General features: G+C 34.3%; 1 protein-coding gene and 2 pseudogenes across 1 annotated transcript; 2 read left to right on the top strand and 1 right to left on the bottom strand.

The window, feature by feature from the left end:
* Positions 1-30: 30 nt before the first annotated feature.
* On the top strand, positions 31-2,410 carry LOC120123346 (chloroplast processing peptidase-like). Its single transcript, XM_039142266.1, has 5 exons — positions 31-651; positions 1,246-1,383; positions 1,899-1,985; positions 2,103-2,170; positions 2,269-2,410. The coding sequence occupies exons 1-5, from the start codon at positions 91-93 to the stop codon at positions 2,402-2,404; spliced, it is 990 nt and encodes a 329-aa protein (XP_038998197.1). The 5' UTR covers positions 31-90; the 3' UTR covers positions 2,405-2,410.
* A 2,247-nt stretch (positions 2,411-4,657) lies between these two features.
* On the bottom strand, positions 4,658-8,186 carry LOC120123244 (annotated as a pseudogene).
* Positions 8,187-15,895: 7,709 nt separating this feature from the next.
* On the top strand, positions 15,896-19,428 carry LOC120123367 (annotated as a pseudogene).
* The last annotated feature ends 1,984 nt before the right edge of the window (positions 19,429-21,412 follow it).

Genomic DNA, 21,412 nt, shown 5'->3' on the forward strand with positions numbered 1-21,412 from the left:
TTTTCTTTTCAACCAAAATAAACGAAAAAAGAAATTATACTCTTAGATTTCAGTCCTCAACAAAAATTTTCTCACCTTCTTTGAGTAGAGATGGTGATATCTCTACACTCTTTGCCTTCATTGCTTTCTTCTCAAAATACTAATCCCAACTCAACCCAATTTTCCAAACCCATCAAAAGCTATAATTTCACCCCCATTCCCAACTTCAAATCCCTCAAAATCCCTAATTGCACAGTCCTCAATCTTCACCAAACTTCAAAATCCCACCTTTCAATCCATCCCCATTCCACATTTCCCGCTAAAATTCCAAACCTTTTGGTGTTCAAGATAGAAAATGCGACAACTTTAGGTCCAAGGAATCAATTTCAAGTACTTAAGCGATATGGGGTTAAAGAATCCGAGGACACCGAAAAAGTGGTGGACTCTGATGGAGGCGGAGGCGGCGGCGGAGATGGAGACGATGGAGAGGTAGAGATGAAAAGTGGGTCAGTGCCAGAATGGTTGAATGTCACTCCTGATGATGCAAAAACGGTTATTGCTGCTGTGGTAATATCGCTTGCTTTCCGAGCATTCGTGGCTGAGCCGAGGTACATTCCTTCGCTGTCGATGTATCCTACCTTTGATGTTGGGGATCGAATTGTTGCTGAGAAGGTAGTTATTGTTTGTTTGATAGTTAATTGGCACAAAGGTTTCTAGCGGAAAAATTGATTCCATGCTATTGATTGTTTGATGGTTGGGTTTATTTTTATGTTTTATTGAGGATAAGGAATGGCGTTTTAATTCGTAAAGTTTTATGGTAAAAACTTCATATTTGGTAAATAGTTTGAAACATCAATGTTAAGGTGTACATGCATATATTATTTAGTAAGTAGAATGTGTGCTTTGGGAGATCAAGTGATTTAAGAAAAAAAATCTTGTAGTTTTTGGTTTAGATTGTTGTAAGAACATGCTGGTATGCTTTTCGTTTGATGATTGTTCCTAGTAATGCTGAAATCTGAAAGTGAATACTGAAATGATCTCTTGAGCCTAAAAGACTAAATAGAAATACTATGATATGTTAGTCAGTTTTAGCCTTATAAACTGTGGCTGGAAGGATGCGTTTGCACAGGATTTACCAAGAATCGTTCCCTGATTAAAGAAGGATGTGATATGAACATAAAATCTTATTTTGTTTTAGACATGCATCAAATAAACGTGTTGTTTAATTATTATGTATGTATGACATTTTAAAATTGAAATTGTCAGGTTTCGTACCACTTTAGGAAACCATGTGCTAACGATATTGTCATATTCAAAAGCCCGCCAGTTCTTCAGGAAGTAGGATACACTGATGAAGATGTCTTCATTAAACGGATAGTAGCTAAGGAAGGTGATACTGTGGAGGTAGGGATATTCTGATGATTTCCGAGTATTCATATTTCACCTTATGACAAGCTGGTTGTATATGTTTCTCACTGTATTGAGAAAATTATTACTACGTGTTCAAGTTGCATGATGTGATGTTGAATCATTAAAGCCAACAGAGATGTTGAGTAAATGGATATTTTTGCAAATTATCTAAGTCGTTTCTGTTGACCTCCCACTTACTATGCACACATGTCTTATTTTCTTTCATAGTTACATGTAAGGTGCCACTCCCTATGTTGCTCTAACCCTTCAGTTAATATTGAAGTACCCGTGTCATGCATATTTGGACATGGGTGTGGAAATCCGATCCTCGAAGAACCCTCCAAATACATGAAAATCTTGAACATACTTGCGTTTGACACTCACACCCGGGTCTGAGTAATATAGGCCATTCTTTCACAATTCCCCTATGTTTTATTTTTCTTGGCTTTGATGTGTTACCATCTCTTTGATTTCATTAGAATGAAATATTAAACTTTGTTCTGATGCAGGTTCATAATGGAAAGCTAATTGTTAATGGGGTTGTACGAAATGAAGAGTTCGTCTACGAAGCACCTTCCTATGAAATGACACCAATTGTACGTATCCATAACTAAAGGCGAAAATAGTTCACAAGTTGTGCAAACTTATAGTTTTGCTTATTTGTAAATTTGTGTCATCTGTTCCTGATTGTGTACTTGCTATTCATGCTGCAGCAAGTACCTGAAAATTCTGTCTTTGTGATGGGTGACAATCGTAATAATAGCTATGATTCTCACGTTTGGTAAGATATTATGCTCATATAGGTTGACATATGTGCATCCTTGATACTTCAAATCCCCCCTATGCCATTGTTAATTTATTTGTGTTTGTTTCATTTAGGGGTCCCCTCCCAGCCAAGAACATCATAGGAAGATCAGTATTTCGGTATTGGCCCCCAAAAAGGATAGGTGGCACAGTACTTGAGCGTGGCTGTGCTATTGACAAGCAGCAGGAGAGTGTCAAAGCATCTGAATAGATGTATTCAGCTGTGCTATTGACAAGCAGCAGGAGAGTGTCAAAGCATCTGAATAGATGTATTCAGCCTTACTGATTTTATGATTTTTATTTCATATATATGAACCAACCAAAACTTGTATTAGTTATCTCAGAAATCATTTATGTAGTTCATCCACACGTATACAAGCATACATGGAGACATGCAAGCTTCTTAATGACTCAAAAATATCCTACCAATAAGATATTACCTACATCAAGACGATAAACTTCATATTTCAATCCAAACTGATCTGCACTGTTTTCTTAGCAATTATTATTTCCAGACTTACCTATCACTAGCAGTTTTAAAATGACTTAAAACACCCAAAACCCATCATTTCCTCCGGTCTTTGGCTCATTCCTATTGACATGGACTGTTTTTAAGCTTCAGAGGCTTGCCACCGAGGGAGCCGATAACCAAAGAACAAGCGATACTTTTCCGATGCCTTGACTTTGCTAGCTTTCCGACTACATTCCCTCTGGACCAAACTTCAAAGATCAACTTCATTGGAACTCCACCTCCATCATTTGAGACGGCTAAGCTTGCCTCTGCCCTTGTTCTTCAATAACGTTACACTGGGTCCAACCCTTTTTGTTCCTCTTCCTTCCTTTCTTTAAAGTTCCTGAGAAACGTCTAGCGGACGAGGCCCTTGAGTGACGGCTGTAAGAAGGGTGAGAAGGAGATTCCATAGGGGTGATGTAAGTAAGCAGGCGTTGCCTGCATGGATGATTTGTCGCCATCGTGGGAATCCCTGGAAGGGCTTTGGTCATAGTAAAATTGGCGCTTGGGAGACGACGGAGCTTGTTACATCGGAAATCGGACTTAGTATGCATCATCATCTTTTAAATTTAATTGTTTTTGAAAGACGATGAGTTGTGAAGTTACATTGAAGAAGAGAAGGACAAGAGAGTGATGAAATGTACCAAGTATTACCAAGGTTAGGTTCGGAGTTGGGGTATGGGATTTGTGAAGGTGGAACGATGTTGCCCAGTGATTCCGTTAATCTGTTCGTTGGGTGTGGACTAACGTTAGCGCCTTGTGTTGATGGACCATGCATCTTGACTGGAGTCTGGAGTTACCACGTTTTTAAATTTAACGTTAAAGTAGCAGGGTTTCATAAATGAGTTTTATATTACATTTAAGAGCTTGAATTTACTCCATTAAAAAAAGAACTTGAACTTGGGCTTTCAAAAAAAAACTTTGAATTTAGATTCTAAAACCAAAGTAAATCATTTAATAACAATGTATACATATAATTTTTAATAGTCTAGGCTAATTATAAGGTAATATATATTCAAAATTTTCTTAACCATTTAAAAATGTTCATAACTTGTAAACGCAAATGCTCGAACCAAGACCTTTGATACTTATTAAATGATGAAAAAAAAATCCACATTTAATAATAAATATTTGACCTTAGGTCATGAGTTTTAGATCCTCTAGGAAGACTCCCCTTCCTTTTTCTAGAATATCTCCTTCCTGTTCCTTCAAAACAGAATTAAATTTAAAATTTGTCAAAAAAAAAAAAAAAATTAATGTGTCATGTTGGATCCGTTTCTGAAATATAAGTCTTAAGCTTTGCGTTTATCTAATAATGATAATAAAATGGAGAATATGAAAGAAATAAAGGAGAGAAAATATTTAAAAACATATTTTAAACTAACTTGTATATCTCAATTCTAATATTCTCTCCTCTTATCATGATTTGATTTTATATAAAAAATAAAATATCATACTAAAAGCATAAATAACTTATCAGATTAAGATGAAATAGGATATTGAACGTTTGCATCCAAATCCTACTCATAAGTTAAACCATCCTAATTTTCTTTTGTTCAATCATATTTTTCAAGCATCTTTATTTAAATTCTCTCAAATTTCTAACAGACTACTGCTCGAATATGTCTAACCCTAACTCATGTTTAGGTAAAATACTTTCTGAAGTTTGAAATACCCATAATTGTTATATAATTTGTAAATTTCTTTCAACACAGCAAGCTGGAACCAAACCAGAAATTTTAAATTGAGAAGTAAAGAAAAAAAGTAAAGCTATAAATTTTAAATAAATCGGAATAAAATTTGAATAAAAATACTAAAAATATAAGACCAAGATAGACTACCTACCTCGCTGGCACCTGCCCCGTAATTTTAACCCAACGATATTTTAAAGCAAACAGTGTGACATTTACCATTGTAGATAAGCAACCTTGCATATGCCACACAAACTAAAGATTTTTTTAACCACAGCTTGAATGAATCAATAGAGTAGGCATTAAGTTCATACACAATTCGTAATCTCATTCTGAATTCTGCATTACCAAGACATTGATTACGTGGGGCGCTCAGATGACTTCAATCTCAAACTAGGGGGAAAAAACCAATAAATAAAGGACTTTACAAATATCACCTTAAATCCCAGCTTATGTCAGACCTACTTCTTTCCAGAGGCAACCGTGAATCTAATGTTGTTAGGATCTGTGGCATTGACATTCCCACTGACAACGATTTCTGCAATAGAAGAATGAGTGGAGATATAAGCTTAATTTGAAGCAGGGAAAGTTATAGTAAAACTGTAATACCATCATGTTTTCTTCCCTTCTCATACAAATATTCCAATACCGGTACCATTACTTCAAAAAAGAGAAACCATCCTCATCTCAAGTGGCAATTTCAAACCAATTACACCAAACAATAGGAGGCCTATAACACAACATACTACTCGGTAATAGGAATGAAAATGTTCGTAAATAACAGACGACAACAAAAGAAGTGGAACCCTCACCAATTCCTTCACGAACTGATAGATTCAGTCTGATAACATCCTTCATATTGATGAGGAATATATCACCAATGTAAAGATGATTTGTGGGAACATAAAGCAGCATAGGTCTTCTCCCCCAGAGAAGTTCTGTAGTCAGCATGCCAATAAGATGGTATGAAACAGGCAAATATGTACGACTTGGAAAGTAATACCAAAATGATTGCTTTGGAACAAAAGCTTCACATGCTCACCTGCAGAGTAACAGATGAAGTGATGAACCCAAATGCATATTCACCAAGACGCGGATGCCTTATGATGGCTACTTCCTTGAATGCCTGTGTTTTCTTATCTGAATTGCAATGAAGATGTAAAACGTAAAAGTGATGTAGCATATAGATTGTCATTTGTCGCTACCTAAACTAATTTATTTCATGAGGAAGAAAACCAACAGAACGGCAGAATTCACACCTGGTGAAATAGCAGAACTAATCTGCTTGGATGCATTGTAGATATGGCGAACAAATGGCATGCGCTTGATAAACCACTCACCAAGGCCCAAGACAGATGCTCCCAACCACGATGAGATGAATATCCCAATCATGAAGATGAATGTAATAGAAGTTACAAATCCGAGTCTATCAAGAAGCAAAAGGAGGAGAAAACATAAAGAGACCTCTTAAGTTAACAAGATGCTACACTCTTAAAGTCAAAAGACATTCCTAAAAAAACGACAAGACCAATATTTAGATACAGGATAAAAGGGTAGATCATTTGCAAAGGTCACCTTGCGAAAAGAAAATTAAGCTTCCTTGCAGTACATACCATATTTGGTAAGATCTCACATGTTTGTATTGATTTCCCATACCATCAGCCTGATTAACAGAAATTTCATATGAAGCATGCTAATGAGTATTATGCAGGCAGTAGCCATATGGAAAACTTCTAAAAAAATTATAGATGTCAAAAAAGGGATTCCTCCAGTCTTAGAAAATACCATCCGAGCTCTTACTGTTATCACTCCATCACATTTATTTCCACCATCTCACAAGAAAAATAATAATAATAATTTGTACACACAGTTGTCCTCCTCATTCAGAAGCCTTAAGTGAAGATAAGTTAACAAACTCCAAGAACAAACTAAAGGGAAAAGACTAAAAAATCTAACAAATTGTGAAACAAGTTCACAGGTCTAGATGGGAAAAGCAAAAAAAAATATTTAAGCTGCTAAGTGAAATGCTCACCAAATACATCAATGCCAAGATGATCATAAATTGGAGAGAAAAGGCCATCAACAAAGTGAACAAACCACCATGTTATGTAGAAAGTGATTGCTATAGGAAACAGAATGACACTGCAAAACAACTATGAATTAGCTGCTGATATAACAGAATCATGAATGACTATAAATTTGATAAGACAAAATGCCACAAGAATATATTCGTATTAGAAACTAAATCTTTGAAGTTTCTGAGTTCATCAAATGATAGATTAGCACAAATTCATGATGGCAAGAACTATGATTTTGTAAGACGAATAGATGATAGATAAGTGGCAGAAGAATTTCAAGACAACCAACCAAAAATGAGAAAAGGAAAAAACAAGGAAAAATTAAATGGTGATATCAGGCTGGACATAAAATTAAATCTGCCACACCAATTTCACTTCTCAAATGGAGGTTCCAACATAACTCTTCCAAAAAGCATTGTGCACAGAGAAACTTAAAATATTGAACAATGGCAAAGAAAGAACAGAAATGTTTTTTTTTTCACCAAGCACTTTGTGTATAAAATAGCTGGATAATTTGGAAACTGTTTTTAGGAAATTACATTTATCACTTATTCCAAGTTTTAACAGATAACTCAGTTCTAAAAGTCACTATATTCGTAACTAAAAGTTAAAAGCTAAACAAAGATACTTAGGTTCACTGCATTAAACAAAGAATTTTCAATCAAGATTGAGTATGCAAATCATTAAATACAAATGAAATTGCACGATTATCTCATGAGTAAGTAAACCTTAAGCAACAAGAAAAATAACGATGTTTACCATCCGCTCAAGAACTTCTTTGAAGCCCAGCTCTGGAAAACTTTGTAAAAGGTCTGGATAAAACAAAGCTTGTCAGGCACAACACCCATGCATAATTATATAAGTACATGGACAAGCATAAACACACAGGTCCTATACAGAACAACATGTTGAAAACATTTGTTTTAGAAAGATCTCAATAGGAACCATAACAGTTTCTTAACCATCTAAAGTAGTGCTAACAAGTCCCGAGAGAAGAAGGCTGAAATCAAATTCAATTCTACAATTCAGTATCTATATTTATCCAAGGGCATTTATAACAGAGACTGAATACATACAAGTATATAAATAATCAAAGTCTCTACTATAAGCCTTAACATGTTTAGGGGGGAAACCCAATGCATTCGAACCCTTGGGGAGAAAAGGAAACCATTACAAAAATCTCAGACAGAACCTTATCAACCACCAATCTTTAGTTAGATCTCCCAAAACGGAAAACAGTTTCCTCATTCTGAACAGCTACAGTAATTTTTTTCTGCAATCCCATTACACAACAAAAATTTTCAATGTACTGCCCGTTCTGAAGTGAATCGTTTCTCAATTAATATCAATTTTAAAATCCAATTTCTCTCTATTAACTACCAATTCATTCAAACAAAAACGACGCCAGACCAGGTCAGATAGAATTCCTTCTCAAATGTAACCATTTAACAAACAAAAAGATTCTTCAAAAAATGAAATGAGAGAGAGAGACCACGCGGCCGGTGTGATGCGTAGGAATGAAGAAGGAGAAGGTTTGGGGGAATTGTCGTCGAAGGTGTTACCGACCGGGATCAGAAGCTCTCGATCTCTACTCGCCATGCGATAGACGATCTGTCATCCCCCATTGCTGAAAAGCCTCCCGCTAACCCTAAATCGTTTCGAGCCTTTCTTTCGATTCACGGTTCATCAGTCGGGAAGAAGATGTCTCGGTCATAATGATAAGAATAAGAGAACAAAATTGACTAATTGTTTTGTTTGGTACCTGCCATTTGCTTTCAAAGGCCACATCCGTAATTGAAAAAACAATATTATTTTATTATATTATTTTACTTATATATAAGTTTTAATTATTTGATAATATATCTTTTACATCATATTAATAAAAAATATTATTTTTGATTACGTTGTAATTTCAATTATTATTGGGCAAAAATGCCACAATAATGAATTGTGGAAATTTTTTTTCAGGATAACGTGGTTTTAATATTATTTTCTATCTAGGGTGTTTTTTACAGTACACGTCTAAAGACCCCAGAATATCTCTGCGTCTTCAGCCTAAACCGTTGCATGCAAAATCCCATGATTATTAGCGTCTTCAAGCAAAATAGGGTAGAGAAGACCACGGGATTTATCGGCATCTTCAGCATTAATTCCAGCTGCTACACGTGATTTCTCTGCATGGCGTGGGAAGCAGCAACTACTGATGCTGCATGGGGGGCCGGGAACGAAGCAACTTTTGCTACTGTTGCATGGGGGATGGGGAACGAAGCAGCATGCGTGGTCCATTATTGGGCACCAATAATGGTTCAATTATTGTCCACGAATAATTTGGGCACCGATATTGGGTTTATAAATATGGGGTGTTGGGAGTTCGGGGCAGAAGAAGAGTAGAGTTAGAAAAGAAAGGAAGAAATCTTGCATGACCGAGAGAGAGTAGGGAAAAATGAGATAAAAAGTTCGAAGAAAGGAAGAAATAATTCGAATATTTGGTCAGTTTTATGTAAATGTTATTGTTCCATTTTTTTATTTTAAATAGAAATTACCTTTGATGTGTATATATTTGTTAAAAATGCAGTGTTTTTATAGTTATTTTATTTCTTTGCATTGCTTTTTCCCGATGTTGTTATGAGCTATACGATTTATGCAGGTTGCAGGTTTGGCAATCGTATATGTTATAAGTTTTACATCCATTACTTTTGTGGCTCTTTTTACTGAGATTCTGGTACGAAATTATATTTTCTAGCTTCACAAACTTAATCTTATTTGAGTATTATTTTAATTTAAATTTTTTAAATTTAAATTTGATTCATATTTTAAAAAAATACTTTAAAATTTTCTTATATTTAGATTCCTATGAATAAATAAATAAATAAATAAATAAATAATTTTATCGTTAATAGAATTAAAAATTAAACACTTCAATAAAGTATTTGTAGTAGAAAATTTAAGATATTTAGATGAACATGTTAGTTTTAATATTTATAGTAGAAAAATAATATTAATTATAATGACGAAAAATAATGACACCAGTAATTAACTATCCATTAATAACCCAGGTAGGTTGGTGGTTGAATGAGAAAGTATAATGAATTAAGGAGTAATAAATTTGAAGTAATAATAAGTATGTATAAAAAAACCGAAGTAATAAATTTAGTATTTGTAGTAGAAAAATAAAATTTATTATAATTATAAAAAATAATTGCAACATTAATTATCCGTTATTAGTATCAATAGGTTGGTGGTTAATAATTATCCTTTACTAACTCGGGTAGGTTGGTGGTTGGTGATTATTAATTATCCATTAATATCCCGGTAGGTTGGTTGTTGGTGGTTGCACAGGAAAATATTGAATTAGTGAGTAATAAATTCGAAGTAATAATAAGTATTTATAAAAATATGAAGTGATAAATTTAATCATTATTATAATGTAATTATAGTATTTAAACATTTTTTTTTAAAAAAATTGTTAACATATTTACAATTATTATTTATAATTTTTTAAATAATTAATTTTCATTATAATTATAAATGTAATTTATTCTGAATATCTATATTTTTGTGTAGAGAAAATGAGCAACAAATTTTCCATAATTGTCCATTATAATGGACATATTATCGAAAATAAGGTCGAAGTTATTTTTCAGTCTAAAACACCTATAAATATGATGTTTAAAAGGGACATCACATTTGTAGAGATGAAGGAGATGATAGAAAGAAAAATCTGTGATAAAGTTGATGGTTTGAGGTACAATTTATGGTATGTCCCAATTCGGTCAGATATGCTACAGTACCACTTCAAGAAGATGATGATATTATAACTAAGGTTGAATTACATGACTCAACAAATATTCCAATTATTGAGTTATTTGTTGAGTTGTGTAATATATCTAATGTGTCTGAGTCATCAAAAAATGCGGTTGGAACTTCATCTCAAATGGCTTTCGAGAGTCATTTCGATAACCCGACATATAGGTCGATGAACAGCTTTGTGGCGATGTTGAAAGTGCAAATGAAGTTGGTGGAACATATGGAGCCGCAGAGTATGACGCTGAAAACCGTTGAGAAGAAATACTTAATGATTCCAATGAAGATGAAGAAACTGAGGAACCTCTTTTGGTTGAGGATGGCGGTATATTCGTGGTGATGAAGCTGATATTAATATTGATGAATATCCGACACCGTATCAACCTACCATCACATGTAGGAGATTGATTATGCAGCAATGAGGGCACCTGAATTCCCGAAGATACCACATTTAATTTCAGGCTACATGATTGAATCGTCGATAACTCTGGTGAATTATCAGTTGAGAAGCAATACAGAGGAAAAAAGAAGCTACACTAGCGATTAAAGAGTATTGCATAAGAGGCCATGTAGATTGCAAGGTTGCAGAGTCCAACCGAAAACTCTGTACGCGAAGTGTGTTAAATATGGGCCCGATTAGAAGTGACTAATCAGAGTGTCCAACATGTAGAGGCAAGATACTTGGGTCATCACAAGGTACAATGGTCTACACACATATTTACAAAACTCTATCGAACAAGACCACTAACTACTGGACTCCAATGTAATATGTCAATATGTGAAGGTGTTGGTTGAACAAAATCCAAGGATCCCTGCTCGGTGTTAGTTGCATCTATTCGAGACCAGTTCAGATACAATATAAAATACAAACCCGTTTGGCATACAAAGGAGAAGACAAAGAGGTTGATATATGGCGATTGGGATACATCATATAATGAGTTACCTGATTTGTTACAAGCTATGAAATAATTCATACCTGGAACCATCGTGAAGTCTCAGACCATGCCTGCATACAACCGAGAAGGTCAACTTCTACAAGGGAAGAGAATATTCCATAGACTCTTCTGGGTATTCAAGTCATGCATAGAAGGTTTTCCATTTTACAAACGTATGGTCCAAGTATATGATATGTGGTTATACGGTCAATACAAACATATATTGTTGATACCAGTTGTGTAGGATGGTAACAAAATATATTCCCAATTGCATTCGCCATCATTGAAGGAAAGACGACAGAGGCTTGGGACTTCTTTCTGACTAATCTAAGTAAGTATGTCGTCCGAGAAGATGGAGTTTCCTTGATATCCGATGAGGAACAAGCCTTTTGGCAACAATTGAACGACCGAGAAGTCGTTGGACACCTCCGCACGCATATCCCTCATATTGTATAATTTATATTGGTAAGAATTGTATTGAGAAGTTTCATAATAGTCGTATTCGTAGGGAAATAGTCAGCATGGGTAAGTTTTATTTTCAGCATTTGTACCCATTTATGTGTTTGTTTATAAATTGACTTTAACACAATATATATTTTGAAACAGGATATGAACTACGCCAACCAAATTTTGACAAGAAATTGGAGGATTTGAAGGTCATAGATGAGCGCATTTGGAAGTGGGCATCGAAAATCAAACGGGAGAAGTGGTCGCAAGCATACGATGGTGGTCGGCGATACGGGCACATGACTACAAACCTTGTTGAGGCCATTAATTCAATACTAAAAGATACACGTCATCTCCCAATAGCGAGTGTGGTGAAAGAGACATACTTTAGGTTAGCTAAAGTCTGTCTGATAAAGGGAAAAAGATCGAGTGTCTGATAAATCGAGGTAAATTCTGAGCTCCGATGGTGGTAGAAGCAATGGAAGCAAATAAGCATTTGGAAACCTCAATGTTTGTTCATGACTTCGATCGAATTGGACATACTTTTGTTGTCATCAATGCATACGTCGCAACGAAGGAGAAAATTGAGAATAATTTATAGTTAATTTACGACAAAGATGGTGTGATTGTGGCTGCTTTCAGGCGTGGAGATATCTGTGTTCTCATGCAGTCACTGCATGTATGCAAACTGGAATCAATTCATACACTTATGTTAATGAGTGCTTTCACCTACAAAGGATATTAAATATATACAACCATGAGTTTAGACCGATCCCAAATGAATCTTATTGAGAGAATCGATATCATGATGAATGATTGCCAAATCCACTGCTTCGTAGAAGTCTGACAGGTCGACCTGAATCTACTCGTATTCATACTAGTATCGATATCCATATTAGAGAGAAAGGTCAACCGAAGAGATGTGGATTATGTAGAGGTGAAGGTCATTCAAAAAGAAATTGTCCAAACCTTCCACGATACAAGCCTCACTAGTAATCTTATTTCTATTTGAATGAATAATTGAATTTCTTGCCTGGTTGTTCAATGAATGTTTAATTTTCTTTATTTTAATTCAAACATATTATGGATAATATCAATAGTTGAATGAATGTGAATAATATCAATAGTTGAATTAATACGATTAATATAAATAATTGAATTAATATGTTGGATATTTGTTGGCGATATATTTTAATGAATATGATTAGATACAATGTAAAAGAAATGTGAATAATATCAATAGTTGAATTAATGTGATTAATATCAATATTTGAATTAATATGTTGGATATTTGTTGACGATATATTTTAATGAATATGATTAATATCAATAGAAAAAAAGTGTGAATAATATCAATAGTCGAATTAATGTGATTAATATCAATATTTGAATTAATATGATGAATATTAATAGTTGAATGATGGATATTAATTCAACTTAAAATTTATTAATTCAAACATATAAAGCATTTACAACTATTGTCGGTGTCGGGGTGTTGTTGAATAATAATGTTGAGGCGCACGTCGGTTTCGTTATGGTTGTTGCACTTGTTCAGGAGTTTGTTCATCAAAACCAATCTGCTCATTCATCGAGGGCATATGATCCGGTGTTGTAAATATATGCCCACCACCACTATGATCTCCCATCTGAGGACAAATACTCGTATTTGACATTATAGATGTCATCAAATCAAAATATATGTTGGCCCAAACATGGGAGAGAACTTGGGTGATTGATGAGGAACAAACTGAGGAGTGTAGGGCATAACACCAGAATCACCAAACACGTGATGAAATGATCCTGTGCTGTCAAAAGATTCTGGTGGGATAATATCCATTGCCGCTTGTTCTGCTCCATGGTGAGAAGAACTCCCACTCCTACTCCCAATCCTTCTTGGTTTTTGGAGTTTACCAAATTTTTTCTTATATTGTATAAATTGTCGTCTTTCTTGTTCGTTGTTAAGAACGATTTTCCATTTCCCAATAATAATTCAGTAATCTGAACTCTGGAAGTCAAGGTCATCCGCTTGTATGGGAGTTAGCGTTGGCAAGTATTAAGCCTTGTTATTCCAATGATTGATATGGTTGGCATGCCTCACAGCCCAATCCTCACCGACCCTACCCCGCATATCTAATCTGTGGAGAGCGTCATGATTATATGGAATTTCTGGAATAGGTTGGTGGAAGTCGAACTGCCTTAACACTCTATCGAAAAATTGGAACTCAACAAATGCGAAATGGATCAATGGTGTAATAGTACACCAATATTGACAACTCTCCTAGACATGTTGCGGTACGCAAGACATAATTTCTCCATCATCGTACGACCTCCAAATAAAATATAAAACAAAATTATATATTATTAATTAAATAAATAATTATAAAATTCAACTAAATAAATAAACAACAATATTAGAAACAAAATAAAAATTAAATTCTAATTAATTATATATATACCAACTTTGCATTTGATGTCCATCTTAAATCTAAACTCTTTCACATTATTATGTGCCAACCCCGTTTATTCTATTTTATGCCTCCATCTGTATACCAATCAAAATAAATTCTCTAATTATTTTTCTTTTATAAAATATTCTTTAATTAATTTAAGATAAAATATTTTAAATAAAAAATTACCTTCCGGTAAGAGGAAAGTCAACTGTAGTTCGGCTAATCGGTGTTAACCATGGAATTCTGTGTCAGACCCACGATTGTAATAACATTATACATCCACCGATTTCCGTCGTACACGCATCATTTACAAGTAATGATGCCTTGCACGTCTCGCGATATAAGAACGCCAATATTACCGATCCCCAACTATACTGACGGGTATTAAAAAAGTTACCCAAAAACGAAAGATATTGTATATGAACAAGATTACTAGATTTATCCGACATCAAGATTCCCCCGATCAACCGTAATATATATGCTCGAGTTGCATATACAATGTCTTGCTCAGTACAATAAGGACCCCACTTAAACTTATTTATCAACCATGATAATCTCCACGTGACCCTTTTGTTAATGCTTTTTCTGGTACCTTCACAAGGTACTCCCCACATATTTCAAAAACGTTCTGATCATTTTTTCCCACCACTGCCATTCCATTTGTAGGCACCCCGAGTTGTAAAGCACATCCTCCAAAGTGATCGTACATTCACCACACGGAAGATGAAATGTATGAGTTTCTGGTCTCCACCGTTCAATTAATGCACTGATCAAACCGGGGACCAACCTATATTCTCTTACAAATGTGACAACGTAAAAGCCTACCAGTTTTAAATTTTTGACAATATTCATCTGGCTTCTCACAATTGGTAAGTCGACAACGAAGGACTCGTTGTTCATCATCCTACAATTTGTTAATCCATGTAATTAGAATTAATTCACTTTTCTCAAATTAAATATATTATCTGATCACAATACCAGTCCCCACTCCTCGTTAACCTCCTTCCCCCAGCGCAAGATAGCATACACCTCTACCTTTTTTTCTTTCTTTTTTACTATTTGTAAATAATTCAAATTGTATAATGTATTACAATCTTAATATACGACAAAAAAACGTACTAAAAATAATAATATTACCTTTACTTAACCGTTTATTATGACGGTTGTACATAGAACTACCACTAACTTGCGAGCTCTCTCTCTCTTTCCCGAATTTTCGGTACCTTACAGTGAAAGTGTCATTGAAATTATCGGATGATTACGTACGGCAGATCTAACAGATCATCTTAAGCAAGCTGGATTTAATTTTAGCTTTTTGATCGAATATTATCTTGTTTAGCGTTAATTTTCATTTGATTCCTTTTTTAATTAGCATTTTTTGGTACGGTTTCTAATGTTATTTGATTTTTCTTTTTACAAAAAAATTGTTTGTATTTTTATTGATTGAATAAGGTGATTTATTGTAGTTTCACACTTAGAGATCCTCTGTTTTCCTATTCCTTCCGTATTATTGTTAAGAAAATCAAAGAAAAGAGACTGGCAATTTGAATATCTAGTGTTAAATTAATAGTAATCGGAATAAGATTATTTTTATGTTATTATGAGTAGAATAAAGAATTGTTTGCCTTCTATTTAGGCTGATTGCAATCTTAATATCAAACTTTAGTATACTAAGCGATTTGATTGGTGACTTTGTTGAACTTGATTGAGTGTTGATAATTAGAATAAATTAAAATATATTGAGCCAAAAAAAAAGATGCTGTGCTTGAATCTGTGTTACTTTTAGATGAAGGTTCTAGTAGGGGAGAATAAACAAAGATTTTTATGTTAATGTTTTTTTTGTGATGAAGGAAATTAAATTTTCTTGTTAAATTGCTAATTAATGTGCAACTTCCACTGTGGCAGTACAGTCTTTACAAAAATACGTAAGATTTGAGCGATTGAAGGTCAGAGCTGGCTGCTCTAGTCTGGGGTGTGGACTCGTCATCGTGAAGCATTCTCCATGTACGAGAGGATGCCATCAAGAGATCATTCAACTATAGTTGATGATGTGGAAGAGAACTCCGGTAAAGTTATTTATTATAGACCAACTGAGGTCTCTGCATAGGCATAGCCATGTTTCTGTAGTGTTAAGAATTTTAATTGCCTGAAGCGCATAAATAGCAGTATTAATCCCTTCAGATAGGTCTTTTTGAGTTCTGTATACGAAAATTTTTAACGACATGGAAAAATTTTTAGAATTTGATTATATTCGTTCTCCAGCAGTAAAATTTTCAGTTACGGAATTCTTTGGCTCTCTTTTTAGTTCGCTCTTCAAAAATTTGCATTCAACTATTTGCGATTATTATGAGCTTTCAAGTTACTTTAAAAGACTCCTGTACTTAATTTGTATGTTTGTTTAGCTCTCTTACATAAAAGCATGGACATGGAAACTACAAATCCTTCATGGTTGCTTTCCTTTCCGCATGTAGTAGTGGCAACCATAACTTCACTCCTATTTGGCTACCACCTTGGGTTTGTGTGCTATCTAAACTTCATCTTCGTATCTTCTTTCTTTTGCTTGTTTGTTTTGATGGTTCTTATAACAAATTAAATTTTTATGATTTGCATGTTGTTCATCCTATACAGGGTAGTTAATGAACCACTTGAAAGCATCTCTATAGATTTAGGTTTCAGTGGCAATACTCTGGCTGAAGGTGACATTTTATCCCATTTTTTCCTTCTAGACTTTTGTTTCTGGACCTAGACCTCTAACATGATAGACTTTATTATAAAACGTTAAATTTAGGTCTGGTGGTGAGTACATGTTTGGGTGGTGCCCTTATTGGATCTTTGTTCAGGGGTTTGGTTACTGATGGTGTTGGACGTCGTAGGGCATTTCAGTTTTGTGCTCTGCCTATGATTATTGCTGCTGCTACAAGGTGATATACATTGCTAGTGAAATGCTTTAATGAATGATTTTCAAGCTATGCCCAGTGTTTTATTTCTTAATACTGGACATAATAGCTTTTGGTTTAAATTTAATAACATCTTTTTATAATCTATGTGATTTACTTTGTTACTGTGACAAATTACTTTTTTATTATCAAGAAAGAAGGATTAGAGATATAAGTTTTTTACCTTGAGAAAAACTTATGTTTTACTACAAATCTTCTATCTTGAATAAAGTAAGACTAGCTAGTAGCTGACGACATTGATTGATAGTTCCTTCTACTTTGAGCTGTGATAGCTTTTTACTCTTACATCTTTGCTTGTGTAGAGGTCATGTTTTAAACTGGTTACTTATATGCGTCACATACAGAACTTTTTATTGTCTTTATAATCTTTTGTTTGCTTGCTCTATTCACCACACCATTCTGTTCTCTTGGATTCACTTCATAAATTTGAATTTATAAGGATGGTACTCTGACAAACAAATTTCATCTTAGTGCAACAATAAAAAATTTGGCGGGTATGCTCATTGGAAGGTTCTTAGTTGGGACAGGAATGGGACTTGGTCCACCTGTTGCCTCTCTTTATGTGGCAGAGGTATTCACGCTGTTAATGATATGTTACAGTAATCGTTGACATGTATAACACTCTTTATTTTTGCATGAATATAAACTGTACTTTTGTCTTCTGATTTTATGCACTCAATTGGTGTAGGTTTCGCATGCTTCTTTGAGGGGAACATATGGAAGCTTCATCCAGATTGCAACCTGCCTGGGACTTGTGGGAGCTTTGTTTATTGGAACCCCTGTCAAAGAAACTGCTGGCTGGTATGAATCATGATTTAGGTATCACAGTATCTGTTATTTATATGTTGCTTGTCAGACTTATTTTTCATAATTTTCTCAGGTGGTGTGTTTGTTTTTGGGTCTCAACAATTCCCGCTGGATTACTTGCATTTGTCATGATGTTTTTGCAGAAAGTCCACATTGGTTGTACAAGGTTTGCTCTCTGATTACACGCAATCACCTGATTTTATATCTGAATATATTATATATGGTTTGCAACATATTCCTGTAAGTGTATTTATGTTGTTGCTTCACTTTTATAGATGCAATTGATCTGTTAGAATCACTATCAATTATTACTGGATTCTTTTCTGTCATTCTTATTTTATGCTTTTTGTACAAATTGCACCCATTCCTACGTATTTTTTTTTTCAAAGGCATGCCCATCACCTCTAGCACGGGACCGGATTCAATAAAAACAGATATTTAGTATTATTAAAGGTCATGTTGAAATAGAATTATTATGTTATCTTGGTGGTGTCATCAGAAAGGAAGAAGTACTGAAGCTGAAGCAGATTTTGTAGGCTTTTAGGTGGATCACACGTCAAATATGCCATGCTAGAATTATCCAAGTGGGGGTGAAGCAGACACTGTGAGGCTCACAGAATTGCTCTATGGTCGCCATTTTAAAGGTAGATATTTACCTTTTCTTGTTATGCTATGCTTTCTGAGTTTTTTGGGGTCACTGTTCTGCTTTACTTTCGTTTTGGATTTTGTTATTCATGTTCTCCTTTTGCAGTTGTTTATATTGGGTCAACCCTATTTGCTTTACAACAACTATCTGGTATAAATGCTGTGTTTTATTTCTCCTCATCTGTATTTAAAAGTGCGGGAGTGCCATAGGATGTTGCAAATGTTTTGATAGGAGTAGCAAATTTAACAGGTATACCTTGTTATTTGATAGTTTGACCATGAAATATTATGGCATTTTGGTTGTGTCTCTTGATGCATGATTTTTCCTTCATGATAGGATCTATTATTGCGATGGTTTTAATGGATAAACTTGGAAGGAAGCTGCTGCTTTTCTGGAGCTTCTTTGGCATGGTAATTTACTCTTTAAGACCTCTCTCATTTATTAGTCGTATTCTATGGAGCTACATGTGACAAGTAAATATAAAAATGAAGAAAAGAAGCACATATTATTTCCCATGGCTCATTAGAATTTACTATGTTCATCTTTTATGCCAAGATCCCTCCTGGTTAAATTATTCTACACATCTCCTGTTTGAAATGGAACGAAATCAATTTCTTTTTTGTTAAAGCTAGAATATCATTCATAGCAAGGATTTTGGAGCATTGGTTTCAAACTATACTGCTGCGACCATGTTGTGCATGGCTCCGTTAAACGCAAATATCAATTCTCTTTTCTTAAATGAACAAACGAAAATTGATTCTATAAATTCTGTCTTTATTTGTGAATTTAATTTTTACTCAGACTATTGCAATGGTTCTTCAATTTGTTGAGGCAAATACTTTCATGTCAGGCTCTGGATCTTTATACCTATCAGTTGGTGGCATGCTAATGTAAGTATTGGTTGCCTGAAGGCAACTAGAAATCGCCGCATGACATAACTGTCAGCCTTGGTTGCCTGAAGGCAATAGTGAGTAATTCCAAGATATGGATTAATAATTTTAAACACTGCAGGTTTGTCTTAACGTTGACACTATAACTAACTTTATAAGGGGATTCAACCATATATTTGTTGAATTATGTTTTATAATATTTTGATATAATAAATTAAGGTAAAATGTTTTTGGATTTGATTGAATTTGTTCAAAATTTTCAAAAATAATTCAAAGTCCATTAAATTAGAATTTGAGAACAAAACATTTTTCTGTGTACGTAGTATCGATACTGTAAGAACAATATTGATACTACAATAATAATACAAATATTATTCATGTGGTACCGATACTAAAGGTAAGAAAAGAATCGATACTCTCTAGGTAGTATCGATACTACCAGTCGTTTTTCAAATTGCTCAAATTCCAGAATGCAAAATAAGTACCGATACTCAAGGGGTACCGATACTACTTTATACAATGACAACAATACCATGAACCATAGTATCAATACTAGTCAAGTCCAACAGTCTTTAACGACTAGTTTATTTAACTATTGCAAAGGTAATATCAATACTTATTAAAGGAGTACCGATACTCCATGTTTTGGGTAGTTTTATTTTGTAGAAAATTAATCCCCAACGGCTCCAAAACATCCCAAACGGCTAGAAATGGTCACATATTCATTCTATCATATATAAACAAGTTGAGAACACCTGAAGAAGGTTACAACACCTATCCAAGAAATAGAGATCAAGAGAAAAGCTCTTTCACTCTTTATTTTTCCTTTTGTACATAAGTGTGTTTGAGTTCATTGCAAATCTTTTAATTGTTTTCTTGTGTGCTTAAATCTTGTAAACACTTACCTTTGAGAGCTTTTCTTGTTTACTTCTTTTAACCTTGTAAAAAGGGAGTGGTTTTAGTTTAGCCATTGAAAAACTAAGAGTTTTGTAAAAATTACTTTTGAGCCTAGAAAAAAAACAATTAGTGAACTTGTTAGAAAATCTTAGTGTGTAGCTAAGGTAGTGGATGTAGACTTGGTTTAGAAGTTGAACCACTATAAATCTTTGTGCAAATTTTCTTATCTACTTTTACTCCATACCCAAATTTATTCGGTTGATCAAATTAAGCTTCATCGAATTCTAACAATTGGTATTAGAGCTTGACTCATTAGAAGGTTTAACAACCTTGAGATGATCCTTGAAGAAGTTCTACCAATTCCCGACGTAACCGAGAAGATGACTGCAACCTCCAGCTCCTACTATATTGAAGACTATCAACCAGTCAACAAGTCACCTTATTTCAATGGAACAAATTAATTCTATTGAAAGAATAGGATGATGCTCTTCATTTAAGCCAATGATCTAGGAGCTTGGAACTCAATTATGAAGGGATACTCTATTCCAACCGATGAGATGGATGATTGGAGTGATGGAAAAAAGAATAAGTTCCAACTCAATGCAAAGATTATGCACATTCTATTTTGTGTATTAGACCCAAATGAATATGGAAGAGTTTTCTCTTGTTCAAATGCCAAGAAGATATGAGACAAGCTCCAAGTCACTCATGAAGGAAACAATGAAGTGAGGGAAACCAAAATTAGTCTTCTCAATCATATCTATGAGAATTTCAAAGATTAACACGAATGAAGACATAAAAGCTATGGCGGATAGATTTTTCGTGATTGTTAACGGTTTCAATGGATTTGGAGAAGTTATCCCTAATGAGAAGTTTATGAGGAAGATGATTTATTCTCTTCTAAAGTCTTGGCAATCGAAGAAGACGACGATCATCGAAGCTAATAACCTAAAGACTCTTACTCTTGATGAGCTTATTGGTTCTCTTCTCACTTTTGAGTTGATGGTAAAAGATGAAGAAGATGAAGAAAAGAAAAAGAAGAAGAAAAATGAGGTAGGCATTGCCTTCAAATCCACCAATGAGAGTAATCAAGACTCAAGTGAAGA

The sequence above is a fragment of the Hibiscus syriacus genome, unplaced genomic scaffold (assembly GCF_006381635.1).
Source record: "Hibiscus syriacus cultivar Baekdansim isolate YM2019G1 unplaced genomic scaffold, ASM638163v2 tig00110392_pilon, whole genome shotgun sequence".
In the NCBI taxonomy this organism is placed as follows: Eukaryota; Viridiplantae; Streptophyta; class Magnoliopsida; order Malvales; family Malvaceae; genus Hibiscus; species Hibiscus syriacus.

Coding starts and splice junctions, on each gene's coding strand:
- LOC120123346 (XM_039142266.1), top strand. CDS start 91: ATGGTGATATCTCTACACTCTTTGCCTTCATTGCTTTCTTCTCAAAAT. Junction 1,384..1,898: donor AGGAAGGTGATACTGTGGAG/GTAGGGATATTC, acceptor GTTCTGATGCAG/GTTCATAATGGAAAGCTAAT. Junction 1,986..2,102: donor CCTATGAAATGACACCAATT/GTACGTATCCAT, acceptor TTCATGCTGCAG/CAAGTACCTGAAAATTCTGT.